This window comes from Hypanus sabinus, chromosome 17 (assembly GCF_030144855.1).
Source record: "Hypanus sabinus isolate sHypSab1 chromosome 17, sHypSab1.hap1, whole genome shotgun sequence".
Taxonomy (NCBI): Eukaryota; Metazoa; Chordata; class Chondrichthyes; order Myliobatiformes; family Dasyatidae; genus Hypanus; species Hypanus sabinus.
The window spans coordinates 84,770,496-84,794,482 of record NC_082722.1 but is presented as its reverse complement, the minus strand read 5'-3'; the positions used below and the strand labels follow the sequence as shown (position 1 = coordinate 84,794,482).

At 42.8% G+C, this 23,987-nt stretch overlaps 1 protein-coding gene across 1 annotated transcript in view; it reads right to left on the bottom strand.

Annotated features, from left to right (window-relative positions):
• The window catches only part of cdh15 (cadherin 15, type 1, M-cadherin (myotubule)), a 164,834-nt gene extending 142,078 nt beyond the window's left edge, over positions 1-22,756 (bottom strand). The window contains exons 1-2 of the mRNA XM_059992445.1: positions 22,477-22,756; positions 20,629-20,739 (exon numbers count right to left, since the gene is read on the bottom strand). Of these exons, the coding sequence (XP_059848428.1) occupies positions 20,629-20,739; positions 22,477-22,756 (391 nt within the window). The remainder of the gene's footprint in view (positions 1-20,628; positions 20,740-22,476) is intronic.
• Positions 22,757-23,987: the final 1,231 nt, after the last annotated feature.

The window sequence follows — 23,987 nt, the reverse complement described above, 5'->3', positions numbered from 1 at the left end:
CTCTGCTTAGCCCCACTCTCCAGCCTTCTCCCCATAACATTTGAAGCCATGTCCAGGCTGGAACTGATCAAGCTCCACCTTAAGTACATCTGGTCTCCGCAGCTGCCTGGGGTAATAAATCCCACAAATTCACCACCTTCTGGCCAAAGGAATTTCTCTGCATCTCTGTTTTAAATTGACACCCCTCTATCCCAAGGCTGTGCCCTCTTGTCCTAGACTCCCCCACCATGGGAAACAGCCTTTCCACATCTACTCTACCTTTCAATATTCAAAACGTTTCAATGAGATTCCCCACTCAACCTTCTAAATTGCAGTGACTACAGAACCATCAAACGTTCCTCATATGCTAAACTTTTTTTTTGCCAAAACTGTTCACAATACTCAAGGTGAGGCCTCACCAGTGCCTTATAAAGCCTCAGCATCACATCCCTGCTCTTATATTCTAGACTTCTTGAAATGAGTGCTAACATTGCATTTGGCTTCATCACCTGCAAGTTGCAAGTTAACCTTTAGGATGTTTTGCACAAGAACTCCCAAGTCCATTTGCATCTCAGATTGTTGGATTTTCTCCACATTTAGAAAATAATCCGCACATTTATTTCTTCTATGGAAGTGTATGACCATTGTTACGTATTCAGGCAACAATAAATATATGAGTTTGGCAAGGGTTTTATATAACAAACAACACGTTTATTAAACACAGAAAACAAACCCCCCAAAAGTAAACAAACACTAACATAACCGGAAACCAACTGCAGTGCGGCAGCTCAAACAGTTCTTAAAGCGATATTGCAGAAACAGTTCTTTAAAGTGGTATTGCCAAAAGTTCGATATGCTCACAGTCCATTTAAAAGGAGAGACTTTATAAGATGATGTAAATTCTCTTTCACGTCGCTTGACTTCGATCCCCGACGTCGAACTTCCCATGAAGAATTTACGAAACGAAACGGCTTAAAGGCACTGACCTTTCCTTCTCCACTACCTTCAATCCTTTCTAGTTAAACCTAGGGATTAACACGAAGATAGTCAACAAAATCCTTCCAAATAAGGATCAAACAAAGGTCGAAACCCGTTTCACCATAGAAAGCGATTCTTCTCGAGCTTTAACTCCCGAACTTCGATTTTCACTCTCCACTTATTTCTCGAACTAGCAGAATCGTAAAGAACCTGCTGGCAATGACCTTTTAAACTTTAGGCATTAGATAAAAACTTCATCCTTCAACTAAACTGTGTCATCACTTAAATCACGCAGTGGCATGAAGTCAACTTGGCAAATCCAGCCACGAGCTGCCCCTCCTCACAGGGTGGGGTCTACCTTTCATAACCTGTAAAAAAAACCCTGTCACATGATCTCTACTGGCGGGAAAATGACATCACTCCACCATCACAAGACCATACCTCAAGTCCAGTATAGCTTCAACCCCAGTCACGTGACAAGGGCACCACTGTCATGTGTCACGAGTACGTAACACCTCCCTCCAAAAAAACATTCTTGGTCTGACAAGAAAAACAAAGGTATAAATTTTATAACATACACAATATACAATTCCATCATATAACAGCTTATAACTCACAATACAGTAGGAGTGTTACAATTAAAAAAAACACTCCATAAAAAAATTACAGTGTACATTCAACATTGAGATAGACAATCAGCAACCACATTATCTTTACCTTTAATATGAGTCATCACAATATTGTACTCTTGTAACATCAAACTCCAATTTAATAATCTTCTGTTTTTGTTTTTCATCTTACTCAGAAAAACTAACGGATTATGATCAGTGTAAACAATAAGTGGTTTTTGAGTTGTACCAACATATACCTCAAAATATTCCAAAGCTAAAACAAGAGATAACAATTCTTTCTCTATTGTTGAATAGTTTATTTGATGCTTATTAAATTTCTTAGAAAAGTAAGCTACTGGATGATCAACCTCATCACCCTCATTCCTTTGCATTAATACTGCTCCTGCAGCCTCATCACTAGCATCCACAGCCAGTGAAAAAGGTTTTTCAAAGTCAGGTGCCTTAAGCACAGGTTGTTGACATATCATTGTTTTCAATTTTTCAAATGCTTCTTGAGAAGGCACCGTCCATACAAACTTCTCATTCTTCTGCAGAAGGTTAGTTAATGGAAGGGCAACATTAGCAAAATTCTTACAAAATTTCCGATAATATCCTACCATTCCCAAAAACCTTCTGAGAGTCTTTTTCCCCGTTGGAGTGGGAATCTCTAAAATTGCCTGAACTTTTGCCTGAACAGGAGCTACCTTACCTTGACCCATAACATAACCAAGGTAAGTCACAATGGCATGTCCAAACTCACTCTTAGCTAAATTAATAGTTAATTTAGCTTTTGAAAGCCTTTCAAACAATTTCTCCATCGCAATAATGTGTGCTTCCCAAGTATCATTTCCTGTCACTAAATCATCAATATAAGCATCAGTATCTTTCAATCCCTGAATCACAGAGTTAATCATCCTCTGGAAAGTACCTGGGGCATTCTTCATCCCAAATGGAAGAACATTATACTCATATAACCCAGATGGAGTTACAAATGCAGAAATCTCTCTACCTCTGTCCTTTAATGGAACACACCAATACCCTTTCAATAAATCAATCTTTGCAAGGAACTTTGCTTTTCCAACTTTATCTATACAATCATCTACTCTAGGAATTGGATAGGCATCTGTTTTCGTTACAGCATTCAACTTCCTATAATCCCTACAAAACCTAATACTACCATCTGGTTTTGGCACCATAACACATGGCGAACTCCAATTCAAGTTAGAATGTCTAATGATATTATTCTCTAACATATATTCAATTTCTTTCTCAGCAAGTTCACATTTTTCTATGTTCATCCTATATGGATGTTGTTTAATAGGTTTGGCATCTCCAACATCTACATCATGTAAAGCTATAGTAGTCCTTCTCGGAACATCTGGAAACAACTCCTTATATTTAAAAATTAACTCCTTCATCTGTTGTTTCTGCTCTAACTGTAAATGTGCTAATTTCTCATCAATATTTTCCAGAATGGTTGAATTTGGTAACCTAACAGAAACAATGTTGGATTTAGAATGAAAGTCAGATGAATCATCTATCATGTTCCTAGTTAAATCAAACTAATTCTCACTAATCACAACAGTCACAGTATCAGATTGTTTCTTAAAATATGGTTTTATCATATTGATATGGCAAAGTTGTGTTGACATTCTATGATCTGGAGTTTTTATCACGTAATCCACATCATTGATTTTAGACACAATTTCATAAGGACCATGAAATCTAGCTTGTAAAGGATTTGTCTGCACTGGGAAAAGAACCAACACCTTATCTCCAGGCTTAAACATCCTCATCCTAGCTTCTTTATCATACCAAGTCTTCATTTTCTCCTGAGCCAACTTTAAATTTTCCTTAGCTAAGCTACAAGCTTTATGTAACCTGTCCTTAAATTTCAACACATAGTCCAACAAATTAGTGTGTACTTCCTTACTAATCCACTGTTCTTTCAATAAAGCTAAAGGTCCTCTAACTCTATGCCCAAACACAAGTTCAAATGGACTAAAACCTAAAGATTCCTGTACCAATTCCCTTACTGCAAATAAAAATAAGTTTATACCCTCATTCCAGTCACTTTCATTTTCCACACAAAATGTCCTAATCATATTCTTGAGGGTAGAATGAAACCTCTCCAAGGCACCTTGCGATTCTGGATGGTATACAGATGAAGTGATTTGCTTAGCTCCCAATTTATAAACTATCTGTTGAAACAATCCAGACATAAAATTACTGCCTTGATCAGTTTGTATCTCCATAGGTAATCCAAAATAAGTAAAAAAATTTATAAGGGCCTTTGTCACAGTTTTAGCTTTTATATTCCTAAGTGGTACTGCCTCTGGAAACCTAGACGAAGTACACATGATAGTCAACAAATACTGACAACCAGTTTTTGTCTTTGGTAATGGACCAACACAATCTACAATAACTTTAGAAAATGGTTCACCAAATGCTGGGATAGGTTGCAATGGAGCTACTGGTGTAACCTGATTTGGTTTACCCACAATTTGACAAGTATGGCACGTTTTACAAAACATCGCCACATCTTTTCTTAGACCAGGCCAGTAAAAATGTTTTAAAATCTTGTCCACAGTTTTCCTTACCCCTTGATGTCCACCTAAAGGCACACGATGAGCTAAAGTCAAAATCTCATTTCGATAAACTTTCGGAACAACTACCTGGTAAACAACATTCCAATCCTCACTTGCAGGAATTGTAGGCGATCTCCACTTCCTCATCAACACTCCTTTTTCCAAGTAATATCCTACTGGCACCTTCGCAATTTCACTATCTAGTAAAGCCTGCTCTCTTAATTTTATAATCTCAGAGTCTCTATTCTGCTCTGCTATCATCTCCTTCCGAGACAAAGATAAATCTTTATAGTCAGACTTACTCCCAGAATCTTGTTCAAACAACGAAGATAAGAAAGTCTCTGACACATCCTCAAAACTCGAATCCTGAGTAACAACCTCATTCTGCGCATCAATCTTTTTAGCCATAGCTCTAGTCACAACACAGGAAGTATCTATGTTAGAATTCAACTCTGGTTCCTCTGACTCCATTGTCAAATGCACTTCAGGAAAAACTTGTCCACCTGCCAAGTCATTACCTAACAATAAAGAAATACCCTTCACAGGTAAGCTATGCTGTAATCCTACTTTAACAAATCCTGTAACTAACCCTGACTTTAAATTTACTTTATGTAAATGTACAGGCATAAAATCACTTCCAACACCTCTTATGTATTTTACCTCACCAGTATCAGACTCTTCATTAAACTTCAACACACTGTCTAACATCAGTGATTGAGAAGCTCCAGTATCCCTAAGGATTCTTATTGGCACCAGAGTAGATCCTTCCTTCAAGGATACAAACCCTTCAGTTATAAAGTGATCATATCCCTTTCTAACTTGGTCAGACTCTAACAAAGCCTCATTTGTGTTTATCAAACCCTGTAACTTTACAGGTGCTTCAGTATATTGCACACAAGCATCTGGAACTGCCTCCTTCTCTTTCTTTTTCAATCTGAAACAGTTAGCTATTACATGGCCAGGCTTCTTACAATAGTTACAAATAAGACCAAACTGTCTTTCCTTCACAGGTTTTCCTTTCTCATTAACCTCTGATTTAATTTCTGATTTACCTTGAGTCTCCATGTTATTTTTCCTCTTAAAATTTCTGCCCTGAGGAAATTTATTCTTATGGATTAAAACATACTCATCAGCTAATCTAGCACAGTCCTGCAATTTATCAGTATCCCTCTCATTTAAGTAGGTCCTTACTTCAACAGGAACGCTTCTTTTAAATTCCTCCATTAAAATCAGCTCTCTCAATGTATCATAGTCCCCATTTACATTTTTAGAAGAAACCCATCTCTCAAAACACATAGCTTTATCATAGGCAAATTCCACATAAGTTTTTTCCACAGACTTTTTCAAACTTCTGAATCTTTCCCTATAAGCTTCTGGGACTAATTCGTATGCGTTTAAGATATGCCTCTTCACAATATCATAATCAAGTGCTTGCGCAGCTGTTAAAGCTGTGTAAAATTGTTGTGCTTTACCTTTAATTACACTCTGTAACAACACTGACCATTTATCTTTCGGCCACTCTGACATCCGAGCAATAGTTTCAAAATGTTGAAAATATCTTTCCACTTCTGTTTCACTAAATGGAGGGAGCAATTTAATTTCTTGACTAGTAACAACCGGTTTTCTTGAACCAGAAGACTGTTTCCCAGACCTTAATTCCTCCATTGCATAGTCAAAATCCCTCTTCTTTTGATCCGCCTCCAATTTACACCTCTCCAAATCAGCTTTACTCTGTTCCAACCTCATTTGTTCGATTTGCAACTGCATCTCCAGATTACTTATTGGAAACGACTCTAAAACCGAATCATCAAAAACACCCGAATCCACATAGTGTGACGCGATTTTTCTCTGTATCACAGCCTTAGATGTGATCGTCAAAATACCTTTAAGTTGCAATCTACGAGCTATCTCAGACACCTCAGTTTTTTTCGCCTTCGCCAACAACTCCGCATCTGGCGAAGCCAGAAACTCATCAATATTCATTGTTGCCGAATACCACTCACAAGCCAATCACACAAAAGGATAGAGTATTCCCCGTTTCCAAAACACCGATTCAAAAGTTAGCAAGCATATAAACTCAAACGATCCAATCCCGGACGAGCCCCCATATTTATGTTACGTATTCAGGCAACAATAAATATATGAGTTCAGCAAGGGTTTTATATAACAAACAACACGTTTATTCAACACAGAAAATAAACCCCCCAAAAGTAAACAAACACTACCGTAACCGGAAACCAACTGCGGTGCGGCAGCTCAAACAGTTCTTAAAGTGATATTGCAAAAACAGTTCTTTAAAGTGGTATTGCCAAAAGTTCGATATGCACACAGTCCACTTAAAAGGAGAGACTTTATAAGATAATGTAAATTCTCTTTCATGTTGCTTGACTTCGATCCCCGACGTCGAACTTCCCACGAAGAATTTACAAAACGAAACGGCTTAAAGGCACTGACCTTTCCTTCCTCACTATCCTCAATCCTTTCTGGTAATCCCAGGGATTAACGCGAAGATAGTCAACAAAATCCTTCCAAATAAGGATCAAACAAAGGTCGAAACCCGTTTCACCGTAGAAAGCGATTCTCCTCGATCTTTAGCTCCCAAACTTCGATCTTCACTCTCCATTTATTTCTCGAACTAGCAGAATCATAAAGAACCTGCTGGCAATGACCTTTTAAACTTTAGGCATTAGGTAAAAACTTCATCCTTCTACTAAACTGCGTCATCACTTAAATCACGCAGTGGCATGAAGTCAACTTGGCAAATCCAGCCATGAACTGCCCCTCCTCGCAGGGTGGGGTCTACCTTTTATAACCTGTAAAAAAACCCTGTCACATGATCTCTACTGGCGGAAAAATGACGTCACTCCACCATCACAAGACCATACCTCAAGTCCAGTATAGCTTCAACCCCAGTCACGTGACAAGGGCACCACTGTCATGAGTCACGAGTACGTAACACCATGCATTTTCCAACATTGTATTTCATTTGCCACTTTCTTGCCCATTCTCTTAATCTGTTCAAGTCTTTCCACATTCTACCTGTTTCTTCAACAAGTCCTGCCCCTCCATCAATCTTCATATCATCTGCAAACTTGGCAATAAAGCCATCTGTTTCATCGTCTAAATCATAGATAGACAGCATAAAAAGAAACACCACTACTCACTGGCAGCCAACCAGAAAAGAATTATTTTATTCCCAGTAGCTGCCTTCAACCACTTCTAACATTCCTGTAATACCATGGGCTCTTAACTTGTTAAGCAGCCTCATGCATGGCACCTTGTCAAAGGCCTTCTGAAAATCCAAATTACAGCATCCACTGTATCTCCTTATCCATCCTACTTGTATTTTCAAAGAATTCCAACAGGTTCATCAGGCAAGATTTTCACTTAAAGAAAACATACTGACTTTATCCTATCTTGTCCTGTGCACCAAGTACTCTGTAACCTCATCCTTAACAACTGACTCCAATATCTTCCCAACCACTGAGGTCAGGCTAACTGGTCTATAATTTCCTTTCTGCTGCCTTCCTCCTTTCTTTAAGAGTGGAGTGGGAGTGACATTTGCAATTTTCCAGTCCTCCTGTACCATGCCAGAATCCACAACACACACAAAATGCTGGTGGAACAGACCAGGCCAGGCAGCATCTACAGGGAGAAGCACATTCGACGTTTCGGGCCGAGACCCTTCGAAGGGTCCTGACGAAGGGTCTCGGCCCGAAACGTCGACAGTGCTTCTCCCTATAGATGCTGCCTGGCCTGCTGTGTTCTACCAGCATTTTGTGTGTGTTGTTGTTTGAATTTCCAGCATCTGCAGATTTCCTCGTGCCATGCCAGAATCCAATAAATTTGGCCTCCACAATCTCTAATGCTACCTCTTTCAGAACTCTAGGGTGCAGTTCATCTGGTACAGGTCTTTCAGCTTTTTGAGCACCTTCTCCTTTGTAATAGTAACTGCACTCACTTCTCTTCCTTCACCAACTACATCTGGCACACTGCTAGCGTCTTCCACAGTGAAGACTGATGGAAAGTACTCACTTAGTTCATCTGCCATCTCCTTGTCCCCTGTTATTATTTTTCGTGCCTCATTTTCTAGTGGTCCTATATCCACTCTCATCTCTCTTTTATTTTTTAAATACTTGAAAAAGTTTTTAATATCCACTTTGATATTGTGTGCTGGAGACAGCAGGTATGTGTTACTTGTGCCATATTAGCAATGCTCAGCACAACACAAGCAGAGACAACCACAAAAGAACAGTGAAACAAAGTCCCTTTTCTGCGCACACACACACACACTGAAGCACACAGGCACACATGGGCACAAACACAGACAGACACAGATACAGACACACACACAGAGGCACAAACAACCCCACCAACACATACATATTCTCAAACACCCACACAGATACAGGCACACAAAAGCACACAGACCAGGACACACACACACAGACCTACTCATGCACAGACACACACACACACACACACACACATGCAGATATACAGATACACAGCCACAAAGTTCAAAGTAAGTTTATTATCAAAGTACATACATGTCACCATATACAGCCCTGAGATTTGCTGTCTTGTGGGCAATCACAGTAAATCCAAGAAGTACAATAAAATCAATGAAAGAGCACAGACAGACAAAGAACCAATGTGCAAAAGATAATAAACTGCAAATATAAAAATAAAAGAAAAATAAACAAAAAATAAGCTGCAGCTTGATGACCTTCATCTGGTCAGGGAGAGTGAGGAGTTGATAGAGATGAGTGACAGGCAGGTGGTCACACCAGGGCCACGGGAGGCAGACAAGTGGGTCACGGTTAGGAGGGGGAAGGGGAAGAGTCAGGTACTAGAGAGTACCCCAGTGGCTGTACCCCTTGACAATAAGTACTCCTGTTTGAGTACTGTTGGGGGGGGGGACAACAGTGGCCATGCCTCCAGCATAGAGCCCAGTCCTGTAGCTCAGAAGAGTAGGGAAAGGAAGAGGAAGGCAGCAGTAATAGGGGATTCAATAGTTAGGGGGTCAGATCGGTGATTCTGTGGACGCGATCAGGAGACCCAGATGGTAGTTTGCCTCCTTGGTGCCAGGGTCCAGGATGTTTCTGATTGCATCCAAGATATCCTGAAGTGGGAGGGTGAGGAGCCAGAGGTCGTGGTACCTATAGGTACCAATGACATAGGTAGGAAAAGGGAAGAGGTCCTGAAAAGAAAATATAGGGAGTTAGGAAGGCAGTTGAGAAGAAGGACCGCAAAGGTAGTAATCTCGGGATTACTGCCTGTGCCACGCGACAGTGAGAGTAGGAATGAAATGAGGTGGAGGATAAATGCATGGCTGAGGTATTGGAGCAAGAGGCAGGGATTCAAGTTTCTCAATCATTGGGACCTCTTTGGGGCAGGTGTGACCTGTACAAAAAGGACAGGTTGCACTTGAATCCCTGGGGGACCAATATCATGGAGGGGAGATTTGCTAAGGCTACTGGGGAGACTTTAAACTAGAATGGTTGGGGGGGAGTGGGAATCAAATTGAAGAGACTAGGAGAGAGGAGGTTAGTTCACAAATAGAGAAAGCTTGTAGACAGTGTGTGAGGGAGGATAGGCAGGTGATAGAGAAGGGGAGCGCTCAGCCCGAAGATGTAGGGGAGAAGGAAGAAAAAGAAGGTAGTTCTTTGTACTGTTATAGACAAATAGAGAGAAAGAGGTGGAGAATTTCTTAAATGCATTTATTTTAATGCTAGGAGCATTGTAAGAAAGGTGGACGAGCTTACAGCATGGATTGATACCTGGAAATATCATGTTGTACCTATTAGTGAAACATGGTTGCAGGAGAGGTGTGATTAGCAACTAAATATTCCTGGATTTCGTTGCTTCAGGTTTGATAGAATCAGAGGGACAAGAGGGGGAGGTGTTGCATTGCTTGTCAGAGAAAATATTACAGTGGTGTTTTGGCAGGATAAGTTAGAGGGCTCATCTAGGGAGACTATTTAGGTGGAATTGAGGAATGGGAAAGGTGTAGTAAAACTTATAGGGGTGTATTATAGACCACCTAATGGGGAGTGAGAATCGGAGAAGCAAGTTTGTAAGGAGATAGCAGATATTTGTAGTAAGCACAGGGTTGTGATTGTGGGAGATTTTAATTTTCCACACATAGACTGGGAAGCCCATACTGTAAAAGGGATGGATGGTTTGGAGTTTGTAAAATGTGTGCAGGGTAGTTTTTTGCAGCAATACATAGAGGTACCGACTAGAGAAGGGGCAGTGTCAGATCTTCTGTTAGGGAATGAAATAGGTCAGGTGACTGAGGTATGTGTTGGGGAGCACTTCGGGTCCAGTGATCACAATACCATTAGTTTCAATATAATTATGGGAAAGGATAGGACTGGACCGAGGGTTGAGATTTTTGATTGGAAAAAGGCTAACTTTGAAGAGATGTAAAAGGATTTAGAAGGAGTGGATTGAGACAATTTGTTTTATGGGAGGGATGTAATAGAGAAATGGAGGTCATTTAAAGGTGAAATTGTGAGGGTACAGAATCTTTATGTTCCTGTTAGGTTGAAAGAAAAGGTTAAAAGTTTGAGAGAGCCATGGTTTTCAAGGGATATTGGAAACTTGGTTTAGGAAAAGTGAGATATCTACAATAAATATAGGCAGCGTGGAGTAAATGAGGTGCTCGAGGAATATAAAGAATGTAAGAAGAATCTTAAGAAAGAAATTAGAAAAGCTAAAAGAAGATACGAGGTTGCTTTGGCAAGTAAGGTGAAAATAAATCCGAAGGGTTTCTACAGTTATATTAATAACAAAAGGATAGTGAGGGATAAAATTGGTCCCTTAGAGAATTAGAGTGGACAGCTATGTGTGAAGCCAAAAGAGATGGGGGAGATTTTGAACAATTTCTTTTCTTCAGTATTCACTAAGGAGAAGGACATTGAATTGTGTAAGGTAAGGGAACAAGGGAAACAAGTAGGGTAGTTATGGAAACTATGATGGTTAAAGAAGAGTATGTACTGGTGCTTTTAAAGAATATAAAAGTGGGTAAGTCTCCAGGGTCCTGACAGGATATTCCCTAGAACCTTGAGGGAAGTTAGTATAGAAAAAGCAGGGGCTCTGACAGAAATATTTCAAATGTCATTAGAAACGGGGATGGTGCTAGAGGACTGGCGTATTGCTCATGTTGTTCCATTGTTTAAAAAGGGTTTTAAGAGTAAACCTAGCAATTATAGGCTACTGCTCTACTCTCTCTATACCCATGACTGTGTGGCTAGGCATAGCTCAAATACCACCTATAAATTTGCCGATGATTCAACCATTGTTGGTAGAATCTCAGATGGTGACGAGAGGGTACAGGAGTGAGATATGCCAACTAGTATTTAAAATTATGAGGGGGATAGATAGATAGATAGAGTTGACGTGGATAGGCTTTTTCCATTGAGAGTAGGGGAGATTCAAACAAGAGGACGTGAGTTGAGAGTTAGGGGGCAAAAATTTAGGGGTACCACAAGGGGGAACTTCTTTACTCAGAGAGTGGTAGCTGTGTGGAACGAGCTACCAGTAGAAGTGGTAGAGGCAGGTTCGATATTGTCATTTTAAAAAATTGGATAGTTATATGGACAGGAAAAGAATGGAGGGTTCTGGGATGAGTACAGGTCAGTGGGACTAGGTGAGAGTAAGCATTCGGCATGGACTAGAAGGGCTAAGATGGCCTGTTTCTGTGCTGTAATTGTTATATGGTTAAATATTGAGAACATGAGATGAAAAGTGCTTGAAAGTGAGTCCATAGGTTGTGGGAACAGTTCAGTGTTATGGTGAGTGAAGTAGAGTGAAGTTATCCCCTCTAGTTCAAGAGCCTGATGTTTAAATCAGAATTAGAATCAGGTTTATTATCACCAGCATGTGTCGTGAAATTTGTTAACTTAGCAGCAGCAGTTCAATACAATGCATAATGCAGAAGAAAATAAATGAATTGATAAACAACCAAACAAATCTGTTTTAGTATATGTGTAAGGTGCTGTAAGGCTTCACTGCTAATGTAATGGTTTCTCTGCAGCAGCAATGTTTGGGTTATGAATAGAGATAACAGGGCTTTGGAATGTGGGACTATCCAATGACAGAAATGTTCTTTCTTGTGGGTCTGGAAGAGAGATTTTCGTGGTCTTTTGTTGGCAAGGGAAGAGGAAGGAAGACACGTGTGGAGAGAGCTGGTAGACCACCGGAGGGAGTGGACTGGGAGCGAAGGTCTGAAGGTCAGCGATGCTCAGAGGAGGTCGAAGCCCATATCAGAGAGCTGTAATATGCACTTCTGACTTTTTCGTTAAAATGGGCCCTTTTTCTTTTTATTTTCTTCACCAACCCTATATTCAGATTAAGATTTATAAAGTTCAATCATTTAATTGCATATGGGGTACTGTCTGATAGTTTGTGGTGCAGATTTGTAACCAGCCAACACATCACACAGCATCTGCACAAGATTTCTCAGTTTGGCGGGGCTGAAAACTATTTTCCCTTAGATGAACACGTGCTGGCTGAGCTTACCTATGTACGTTGAATAGATCAAAAATTGTGCAATATACTAAAAAAGTGAGCTAGTGTCCAAGGGTTCAATGTCCATTTAGGAATCGGATGGCAGAGGGGAAGAAGTTGTTCCTGAATCGCTCAGTGTGTGCCTTCAGGCTTCTGTACCTCCTACCTGATGGTAAAAGTGAGAATAGGGCTGCCCTGGTGCTGGAGGTTCTTAATAATGGATGCTCCCTTTCTGAGACACTGCTCCTTGAAGATGTCCTGGGTACTTTGTACGCTAGTTCCCAAGATAGAACCAACTAAGTTTACAACCCTCTGTCTCTTCTTTCGTTCCTGTGCAGTAGCACCCCCCCAATACCAGACAGTGATGCAGCCTGTCAGAATGCTCTCCATGGTACAATTGTAGAGGTTTTTGAGTGTATTTGTTGACATCCCAAATTTCTTCAGACTCCTAATGAAATATAGTTGTTGTCTTGCCTTCTTTATAGCTGCATTGATATGTAGGGACCAGGTTAGGTCCTCGGAGATCTTGACACCCAGGAACTTGAAGCTGCTCACTCTCTCCACTTCTGATCCTTCTATGAGAATTGGTATGTGTTCCTTCGTCTTACCCTTCCTGAAGTCCACGATCAGCTCTTTTGCCTTAATGACGTTGAATGCCAGGTTGTTGCTGTGGCACCACTCCACTAGTTGGTATATATCACTCCTGTACACCCTCTCTTCACCATCTGAGATTCTACCAACAATGATTGTATCATTAGCAAATTTATAGATGGTATTTGAGCTAAGCCTAGCCACACAGTGATGGGTATAGAGAGAGTAGAGCCATGGGCTAAGCACACACCCCTGAGGTGTGCCAGTGTTGATCGTCAGCGAGGAGGAGATATTATCACCAATCTGCACAGATTGTGGTCTTCTGGTTAGGATGTTGAGGACCCAATTGCAGAAGGAGGTACAGAGGCCTAGGTTCTGCAATCAGGATTGTGGGAATGATAGTATTAAATGCTCAGCTATAGTCAATGAACAGCATCCTGACATAGGAGCTGGTATTGTCCAGGTGGTCTAAGGCCATATGAGGAGCCATTGAGGGGTGATAACTGTTCCTGAACCTAGTGGTATGAGTCCTTAGGGGAGGGAGGGAGGGAGGGAGAGGGAGAGAGAGAGAGAGAGAGAGAGAGAGAGAGAGAGAGAGAGGGAGAGAGAGAGGGAGAGAGAGGGAGAGAGAGGGAGAGAGAGGGAGAGAGAGGGAGAGAGAGAGAGAGAGAGAGAGAGAGAGAGAGAGAGAGAGAGAGAGAGAGAGAGAGAGAGAGAGAGAGAGAGAGAGAGAGAGAGAGAGAGAGAATGGTCAAAGCAGAGAGGCCATTGTGTAAGTGGACCAGTGTAGGAGTGGGAACTTGAGGCTTTGGTGAGGCAGCACAGGTAAAAAGCAGGTAAGGCTTTTGTAGTGGCTGAATAAAAAGTCACTATATTACAGCCAGTTAAATAAAGAAGGGATGATGCAGGTTCAGGTGATGTGCTGTAGCTGCATGATGTGGGAGCTGGTGGACCCCATTGTGGTTCCTGGTGACCACATCTGCAGCAAGTATTTGCTGCTCGAGGAACTCAGGCTCAAAGCTGATGACCTGGAATCGGAGCTTCAAACACTGCGGCACATTGGGGAGGGGGAGAGTTACCTGGATTCTCTGTTTCAGGAGCTATTTACACCCATTAGATTAGCTGCCTCAAATTCGGTCTGTGGTCAGGGACAAGAGGGTGTGACTGCGAGTGAGGTGGTAGTGGGATCCAAGAGACAGTGCTGGAGGAGCCTCAGCCCCTGAGCTTGTCCTTCAGGTGTGAGGTTCTTGCTCCCTGTGTGGATGAGAGTGGGACTGTAGGAAGGTTGAACAAGCTAACTGTGGCCCCATGGTTCAGGGAGCCATTCTAGAAGGGGGAGAGAAGAGAAATGTAGTGGTAATTGGGGATAGTGTAGTCAGGGGAATAGACAGAGGAGGTCGAAGCCCATATCAGAGAGCACTAATGTGCACTTTTGACTTTTTCTTTTTATTTTCTTCACCAACCCTATATTCAGATTAAGATTTGTCATGAGGACAGACCATTTTGAAGGTTGTGTTGCCTGCCTGGTACCCCGGCTTCAGGACATCTTATCTGACCTGCAGAGGAATTTGCAGTGGGAGGGGAAAGGATCAGTTGTCGTGGTCCATGTGGGTACCAATGACATAGGATGAATGACGAAAGAGATTCTGCTGAGAGAATTTGAGCAGCTAGGGACCAAATTAAAAAGCAGAACCAAAAGGGTGGTAATCTCTGGATTACTACCCGAGCCACATACAACTTGCCATAGGGTCAAGAAGATTAGAGAGTTAAATGTATGGCTCAAGGATTGGTGTGAGAGAAGTGAGTTTGAAATCATGGGAAATTGGCACCAGTATTAGGGAAGGAAGGAACTGTACCAATGGGATTGGCTCCACCTGAACCGTGATGGGACTTGATCCTAGTGAAATTTGCATTGAGTATAGGAATTGGGATGTAATGTTCAAATTGTACAAGGCATTGGTAAGACCAAATTTGGAGTATTGTGTACAGTTCTGGTCACCAAATTATAGGAAAGATGTCAACAAAATAGAGAGAGTACAGAGAAGATTTACTAGAATGTTACCTGGGTTTCAGCATCTAAGTTACAGAGAAAGGTTGAACAAGTTAGGTCTTTATTCTTTGGAGCGTAGAAGGTTGAGGGGGGACTTGATAGAGGTATTTAAAACTATGAGGGGGATGGATAGAGTTGATGTGGATAGGCTTTTTCCATTGAGAGTAGGGGAGATTCAAACAAGAGGACATGAGTTGAGAGTTAAGGGGAAAAGTTTAGGGGTAACATGAGGGGGAACTTCTTTACTCAGAGAGTGGTAGCTGTGTGGAATGAGCTTCCAATAGAAGTGGTAGAGGCAGGTTCGATATTGTCATTAAAAAAAAAATTGGATAGGTATATGGACAGGAAAGGAATGGAGGGTTATGGGCTGAGTGCAGATTGGTGGGGCTAGGTGAGAGTAAGTGTTCGGCACAGACTAGAAAGGCCGAGATGGCCTGTTTCCGTGCTGTAATTGTTATATGGTTAAATATTGAGAACATGAGATGAAAAGTGCTTGAAAGTGAGTCCATAGGTTGTGGGAACAGTTCAGTGTTAGGGTGAGATGGCCAGTTTCTGTGCTGTAATTGTTATATATGATTATAACTAGGTCTGTGGATAGGGCTTTAAACTAAATATTAGGGGGCTGGGTTCAACAGATTGGAGAAGTATGCATAATGTAAAAGAGAAAAGTGTGGATAAAGATAAAAAGGAAGTAAAAGATAAAAAAGAGAAAAGTAAGAGTGAAGAAGTGAAGAAAAGTCAAGTGAAAAAGAGAAAAAAGTTACAAGATTTTAAAAACACAATGAGTCTAAAGGTATTTTATCTAAATGCCCATAGTATTTGAAACAAGATCAGTGAACTTGTGGCACAAATCAGCACAAAAGGGTATGACTTTGTGGCCACTGCAGAAACGTGGTTGCAGGGTGGAGAGGATTGGGAATTAAATATCCAAGGATATCAGGTAACATGGAAGGATAGGCAGGAAGGTAAGGGAGGTGGGGTAGCACTCTTAATTAAAAATTAGATCAGGGTATTAGAAATGATATAAGATCAAAGGAGCAGAATGTTGAATCCATCTGGGTAGAGATTAGGAATGGTAAAAGGAATAAAAATCACTGGTGGGAGTTGTCTATCAGCCACTGAATAATAACATTACAGTGGCACAGGCGATAAACAGAGAGATATCTGAGGCATGTAACAGCGGTTATCATGGGGGAGTTTAGCTTGCACATAGATTGGGTGAATTAAATCAGTCGAGGCAATCTTGAGCAGGACTTCACAGAATGCATCCATGATAGCTTTCTTGAACAGCATGTTACTGAACCTGCAAGGTAACATGTTATCTTGGATCTGGTCCTCTGCAATGAAACAGGTAAAATTAGTGATCTTGTAGTTAGGGTTCCTCTTGGAAAGAGTGATCACAGCATGACTGAGTATGAATTATTGGAAGGTGCAATAATTCAATCTAAGACCAGTGTATTATGCCTAAACAATGGCGGCTACAATGGGATAAGGGAGGATTTGGCTAATGTAGACTGGGAACACAGGCTATATGATAGGACAGTTAAGGAACTGTGGAAGACTTTTGAAGAGATTTTTCACGGTGCTCAACAAAAGTATATTCCAGTTAAAAGCAAGGACAGTAAGGATGGGGAGAGCCAGCCTTGGATAACTAAGGAAATAAAAGAAGGCATCAAACTAAGAGTAGTGGGAAAGACTAGGGAAACTGGTAGACTGAGAAAAGTTTAAAAAGCAACAAAGAACCACGAAGTGAGAATAAAGAAAGTGAAGCTAGATTAGGAAAATAAACTAGCACAAAATATAAAAACAGATAGTAAAAGTTTTTATAATTATATAAAGTGGAAAAGTGTGGCTAAAATGAATGTGGGTCCCTAGAGGATGAGAAGGGGGAATTGAAATTGAGTAATGAAGAAATGGCCAAGGCTTTGAATGACTGTTTTGTGTTGGTCTTGACAGTGGAGGACACGTCTATCATGCCAAAGAGAGATTATATGGATGCGATGAGAGGTGAGGACCTCTTTAAGCTATCACTAAAGAGGTAGTACTGACCAAACTGTAGTTGGGAAAATGCTTGGAGCTGTCATCCCAAACCAAAAGCTGTGGATGAACCAGGAGGTACGTTGTCTGCTGAAGACTAGATCTGTGGCCTTCAAGACTGGCAACCAAGGCCTGTACCAGAAAACCAGGTATGATTTACGGAGGGCTATTTCAAGGGTGAAGAGACAATTTCAAATGAGGTTGGAGGCAACATCAGATGCACTCAACACCTCCTATGCCCGCTTTGAAAGGAAGAACACAACTACAGCTGTGAAGGTTCCTGCTGCACCTGGTGACCCTGTGATCTCCATCTCAGAGGCCAATGTTAGGCTGTCTTTAAAGAGAGTGAATCCTCGCAAGGCAGAAGGTCCTGATGGAATACCTGGTAAGGCTCTGAAAACCTGTGCCAACCAACTAGTGGGAGTATTCAAGGACATTTTCAACAGGCAGAGGTTCACACTTGCTTCAAAAAGGCAACAATTATACCAGTGCCCAAGAAGAATAATGTGAGCTGCCTTAGTGACTATCACCCAGTATAACTCACATCTACAGTGATGAACTGCTTTGAAAGTTTGGTCGTGACTAGACTGAACACCTGCCTCAGCAAGGACCTGGACCCACTGCAATTTGCCCATCACCACAATAGGTCAATGGCAGACGCAATCTCAATAACTCTCCACACGGCTTTAGACCACCTGGACAACACAAACACCTACATCAAGATGCTGTTCATCGACTATAGCTCAGCATTCAATACCATCATTCTCACAATACTGATTGAGAAGTTGCAGAACCTGGGCCTCTGTACCTCCCTCTGCAATTGGATCCTCAACCTCCTAACTGGAAGACAACAATCTGTGCAGATTGGTGATAACATCTCCTCCTCGCTGACGATCAACACTGGCACACCTCAGGGGTGTGTGCTTAGCCCATGGCTCTACTCTCTCTATACCCATGACTGTGTGGCTAGGCATAGCTCAAATACTATCTATAAATTTGCTAATGATACAATCATTGTTGGTAGAATCTCAGGTGGTGATGAGAGGGTGTACTGGAGTGAGATATGCCAACTAGTGGAATGGTGCCACTGCAACAACCTGGCACTCAACGTCAATAAGAAGAAAGAGCTGATCGTGGACTTCAGGAAGGGTAAGATGAAGGAACACATACCAATCCTCACAGAAGGATCAGAAGTGGAGAGAGTGAGCAGCTTCAAGTTCCTGGGTGTCCAGATCTCTGAGAATCTAACCTGGTCTCAACATATCAATGTAGTTATAAAGAAGGCAAGACAGCAGCTATACTTTATTTGGAGTTTGAAGAGATTTGGCATGTCAACAAATACACTCAAAAACTTCTATAGTTGTACCATGGAGAGCATTCTGACAGGCTGCATCACTGTCTGGTATGGAGGGGCTACTGCACAAGACCAAAAGAAGCTGCAGAAGGTTGTAAATTTAGTCAGCTCCGCCTTGGGTACTAGCCTACAAAGTACCCAGGACATCTTCAAGGAACAGTGTCTCAGAAAGGCAGCGTCCATTATTAAAAACCTCCAGCACCCAGGGCATGCCCTATTCTCACTGTTACCATCAGGCAGGAGGTACAGAAGCCTGAAGGCACACACTCAGTGAATCAGGAACAGCTTCTTCCTCTCTGCCTTCTGATTCCTAAATGGACATTGAACCCATGAACACTACCTCACTTTTTAAATATATATATCTGTTTTTGCACATTTTCAAATCTATTCAACATATATGATTGATTCACTTGTTTATTCATTATTATTATTTTTTCTCTGCTAGATTATGTATTGCATTGAACTACTGCTGCTAAGTTAACAAATTTCTCATCACGTGCCAGTGATAATAAACCTGATTCTGATTAAAGAAGGAATAGTGAGGCATCTGGAAAGAAATGGATCCATCAGGCAGACGCAGCATGGATTCAGCAAAGGGAGGTCCTGTTTGACAAATCTACTGAAGTCCTTTGAGGATATAATGAGCACAGTGGATAGAGGGGAACAGATGGACATTAGTTACTTGGATTTCCAGAAGGCATTTCATAAGGTGCCGCATTAAAGACTTATCCATAAGGATGCATAGAGTTAGGGGCAATATATGTATTAGCATGGATAGAGGATTGGTTAACCAATAGAAAGGAGAGGGTTGGGATACATGGGTATTACTCTGGTTGGCAATCAGTGGTGAGCAGTGTTCCATAGGGGTTGGTGCTAGGCCCACAGCTATTGATGATATACATTAACAATCTGGAAGAAGGGACCGAGTGTAGTGTATCTAAATTTGCTGATGACACTAAATTGAGTGGAAAAGCAAATTGTGCAGAAGATACAGAGAGTATGCAGAGAGATATAGATAGGTTAAGTGAGCGGGCAAGGGTCTGGCAGATGGAGTACAATGTTGGTATTGTGAGATCATCAGCTTTGGAAGGAAAAATGAAAGAGCAGAATATTATTTAAATGGTAAAAAATTGCAGCATGCTGCTGTGCAGAGGGACTTGGGAGTGTTTGTGCATGAATCACAAAAGGTTGGTTTGTAGGTGCAGCAGGCTGTCAAGAAGGTAAATGGAATTCCGTCCTTCATTGCTTGAGGGATTGAATTTACGAGCAGGGAGGTCATGCTACAACTGTACAGGGTACTGGTGAGGCCACACCTGCAGTACTGTGTGCAGTTCTGGTCTCCTTACTTGAGGAAGGATACACTGGCTTTGGAGGCAGTGCAGAGGAGGTTCACCAGATTGATTCCAGAGATGAGGGGGTTAGACTATGAGGAGAGACTGAGTCACCTAGGACTCTACTCACCGGAATGCAGAAGAATGAGAGGAGATTTTACAGAAACATATACAATTATGAAAGGGATAGCTAAGATAGAGGCAGGAAAGTTGTTTCCATTGGTAGGTGAGACTAGAACTAGGGGACGTAGCCTCAAGATTCAGGGGAGTAGATTTAGGATGGCTATGAGGAGGAACTGCTTTTCCCAGAGAGCAGTGTATCTGTGGAATTCTATGCCCAATGAAATAATGGAGGCTACCTCAGTAAATATATTTAAGATAAGGTTGGATAGATTTTTGCATAGTAGGGGAATTAAGGGTTGTGGGGAAAAGGCAGCTAGGTGGGGAGGAGTCCATGGCTAGATCAGCCATGATCTTACTGAATGGCGGAGCAGTGTCCACGGGCCAGATGGCCTAGTCCTGATCTTTGGTGGACTAGGCTTAACGTGCTGGATGGTCTACTCCTGTTCTTATTTCTTATGTGACAGCGTACCATGGTGTATGTCCAACTCCAGGACAGACTGTCTCCGGACCTTCAGCCCCTGGCCCAGACTCACAGACTCAAGCCTCTGAGATAAGGACAAGGCTACCCAGGGATTTTGACCTTCAGGAGAATATCACAGTGCTCAAGAGAACAGTCAAAGCAGAGTGCATCACAGTCAGGTAAGAAACACGAGAGACGCCTTCGAGAGCCAATGGGTTGTTTCACAGGTTGCAGCCAGGGCAATGATGGGGCCAGATTGTTTTTTAGAGATAATCCCTGTACAAATAGTTATCAAAAGCAACACGAGTGAATCTGCAGATGCTGGAAATAAATAAAAACACAAAATGCTGGCAGAGCTCAGCAGGCCAGACAGCATCTATGGGAGGAGGTAGTGACGACGTTTCGGGCCGAAACCCTTCATCAGGAGTGAAGTAACATGGGATGGTCGAGGGGGGATAAGAAGTGGGGGGAGGGATGAAGTAGAGAGCTGGGAAGTGATAGGCTGAAGGGAAATGGGCTAGGGGAAAGGTGCAGAATAATGAGAAATAAAAGAGAAAGAAAGGTAGGGCTGGGGGGAGATTATAGTGAGGGGGGGAAAAGAGAGAGAAAGAGAACCAGACTAAAATTATTGATAGGGATAGGGTAAGGGGGGGGGGGCAGGGGTATCAACGGAGGTCAGTGAGTTGGATGTTCATGCCGGCAGGAAGGAGGCTACCTAGGCGGGAGATAAGGTATTGCTCCATCGACCTGCGTGTGGCCTCATCTTGACGGCAGAGGAGGCCATGGACAGACATGTCGGAGTGGGAGTGGTCTGTGGAATTGAAGTGTGTGGCCACAGGGAGATCCCACCACTGCTGGAGGACTGAGTGCCGGTGGTCGGTGATACGGTCTCCCAGTCTGCACCGGGTCTCCCCAATGTATAAGCGGTCACCGGAGCACCGGATGCAGTATATCACCCCAGTTGACTCGCAGGTGAAGTGGTGCCTTACCTGAAAGGACTGTCTGGGGCCTAGGATGGTGGAGAGGGAAGAAGTGTGGGGGCAGGTGTAGCACTTATCCCTGCTAAGGGATGGAGCCGACTGCAGACAGGTGGCGTGGGAAAATGGGCTCCAGCTGGCTACCCTCCCAGTAGACCAGTCGATGTGGGGATTATGGTGGTTCAACTAGGGATATCCTAGAACTATAGGGGCTTGAGGTGAATGGATGAGATTAAATCATACCTTCTCTCAATGGTTTCCAGGCAGAATCAAGGTCAGGGGTGGCGTACAGTGGGTGACTCGAGCCAGAAGTCCGTTCAATGCTTGGGCCTCCAGAGGAGTATTTAATGGTTCCTGAGGTTTTCTGGTCTGGGAAGCTATGTCCTCATCCAGCAGATTTCCCTCGGCACCGGAGTCCACCAAGGCAGAGAAAGGCAAGGACTGTTGGTGGTAATGCACAGAAGCCTGGATCTGCATCCGGTTTTGGGGGGCTGAGGGGAGTGTTGTTTGACTCACCAGAATGGTCAGAATGGGAGCTATGTTAGGATTGGAAGGGAGAGAGAGGTTAGGGCTGTTTGAAGATGGTAAAACAGGCCGTGGGATGACCCAAGGAGCGGGGCGACTGGTCTTTTCTCTCATACACTCTTTAAGTTGATTATTTAGCCTGGTGGCTAGAGAGATCAGAGAGTCCAGGCTGTCTGCATCATCTCTCGCTGCCAATTTTTCTTTTATCTTATCTGAGAGGCCCTGTCGGAACACTTCCCGTAGTGCCTCGTCATTCCACCCAGAGTCGGCCACTATGTTTGGAACTCGATGGAGTATTTTGTTACGCTTTGTGAACCCTTACAAAGAGTTAGTAAACACCGAGTGACATCCTTACCGTGAATGGGCTGTTCAAAGACCTTCCTCATTTCGGAGACAATGGAGGAGAAGGAGGAACAGACCTCCGGCCGGTTGCACCAGATCGCGGTGGCCCATGCCAAGGTACCCCCTTGTAATATCCCCAAGATGTATGCAATTTTTAATCTGTCTGAAGTGCACATACGTGGCTGTTGCTCGAAAACCAAGGAGCACTGCAGCAGGAAGGCTCGGCACTTCCCTAGGTCCACAGTGTAGGGTGCTGGTTCGGGTTGCACTGGGTCTATGTCCACTGGGTTCATTCTTGGCCAGTTCGTTCTGTTGCAAGGACGAGGCTGAGGACGAACCCAAGTGCAGGCAGGACACAGGCGTGGAGGCAGAGTCGTGAGGTGTTAGCACCTTTGCGAACCGGGAACTGGCATCCAGGAGAGTCTTTACACAGAGACAAAGTTTATGTAGTGTTTCCAGTAAAGGACGCGGAGCTTAGAACTGACAGTCCTAAGGAATCAGGAAACGAGGTTTACTCACACTAGAGTCGACCAACGAACTAGCACAGCAGAGCTGTGATACTCGAGTATTAGCCTATGTTCATTAATGGGAACCAGGTGTGCTGTAATTAATGGGACTAGCAATCATAGGGAATCAGCCGACAAGAATTAAGGCACAATCGATGAGATAATGGCAAGACGGGGAATTGCCATTCAGGACCATGACACTGTTAGTGTGGTCTTTCATTGTTTCTATTATGGTTATTGGAATTTTTGAGTATGCCCACAAGAAAAGGAATCTCAAGCATGTATATAGAGACATATATGTACTTAGACAATAAAGTTACTTCGAATTTTTAAATCAGCCATAATGAAATGACAGAGCATACTCGATAGGCCAAGAGGCCTAATTCTGCTCCTATGTCTTATAATTCCAAGTCCCTGGCCAAGCTGTGTGGTCTTCTCAGGAGTGGTGAGCCTCCAGCCACAGCACCTGCTCCCCTGGAGCGGTCACAGCCCAAAGACTACCAATCCAGTGCAGTTTGCAAAAAGCGTCTCATTCCATGCTCGAGCTCTCACCTCTGGCTCACGATAATTAAATAGCTCTAAGACAGCAATGTTAGTCACTAAAGCCACAGGTAAGGGAGAGGCGTACTGCAGACCCAACTGCAGACAACAATCCACCAGTGAACATGGCCAAAAACTGTGACTGCCCACGTCTTATAAAAGCATCAGCAACGTCCAGTGTCTTCATGTCAGGCCAATGCCAAGGGTCTGTGCAGACAGCTAACAGCAAAACTAGACTGCTGGGGTTATCATCGAGTCAGACTGTTCACACTGACCAGACTGCTGGGGTTATTATCGAGCCAGACTGTTCACACTGACCAGACTGCTGGGGTTATCATCGAGTCAGACTGTTCACACTAACCAGACTGCTGGGGTTATCATCGAGTCAGACTGTTCACACTGACCAGACTGCTGGGGTTATTATCGAGCCAGACTGTTCACACTGACCAGACTGCTGGGGTTATCATCGAGTCAGACT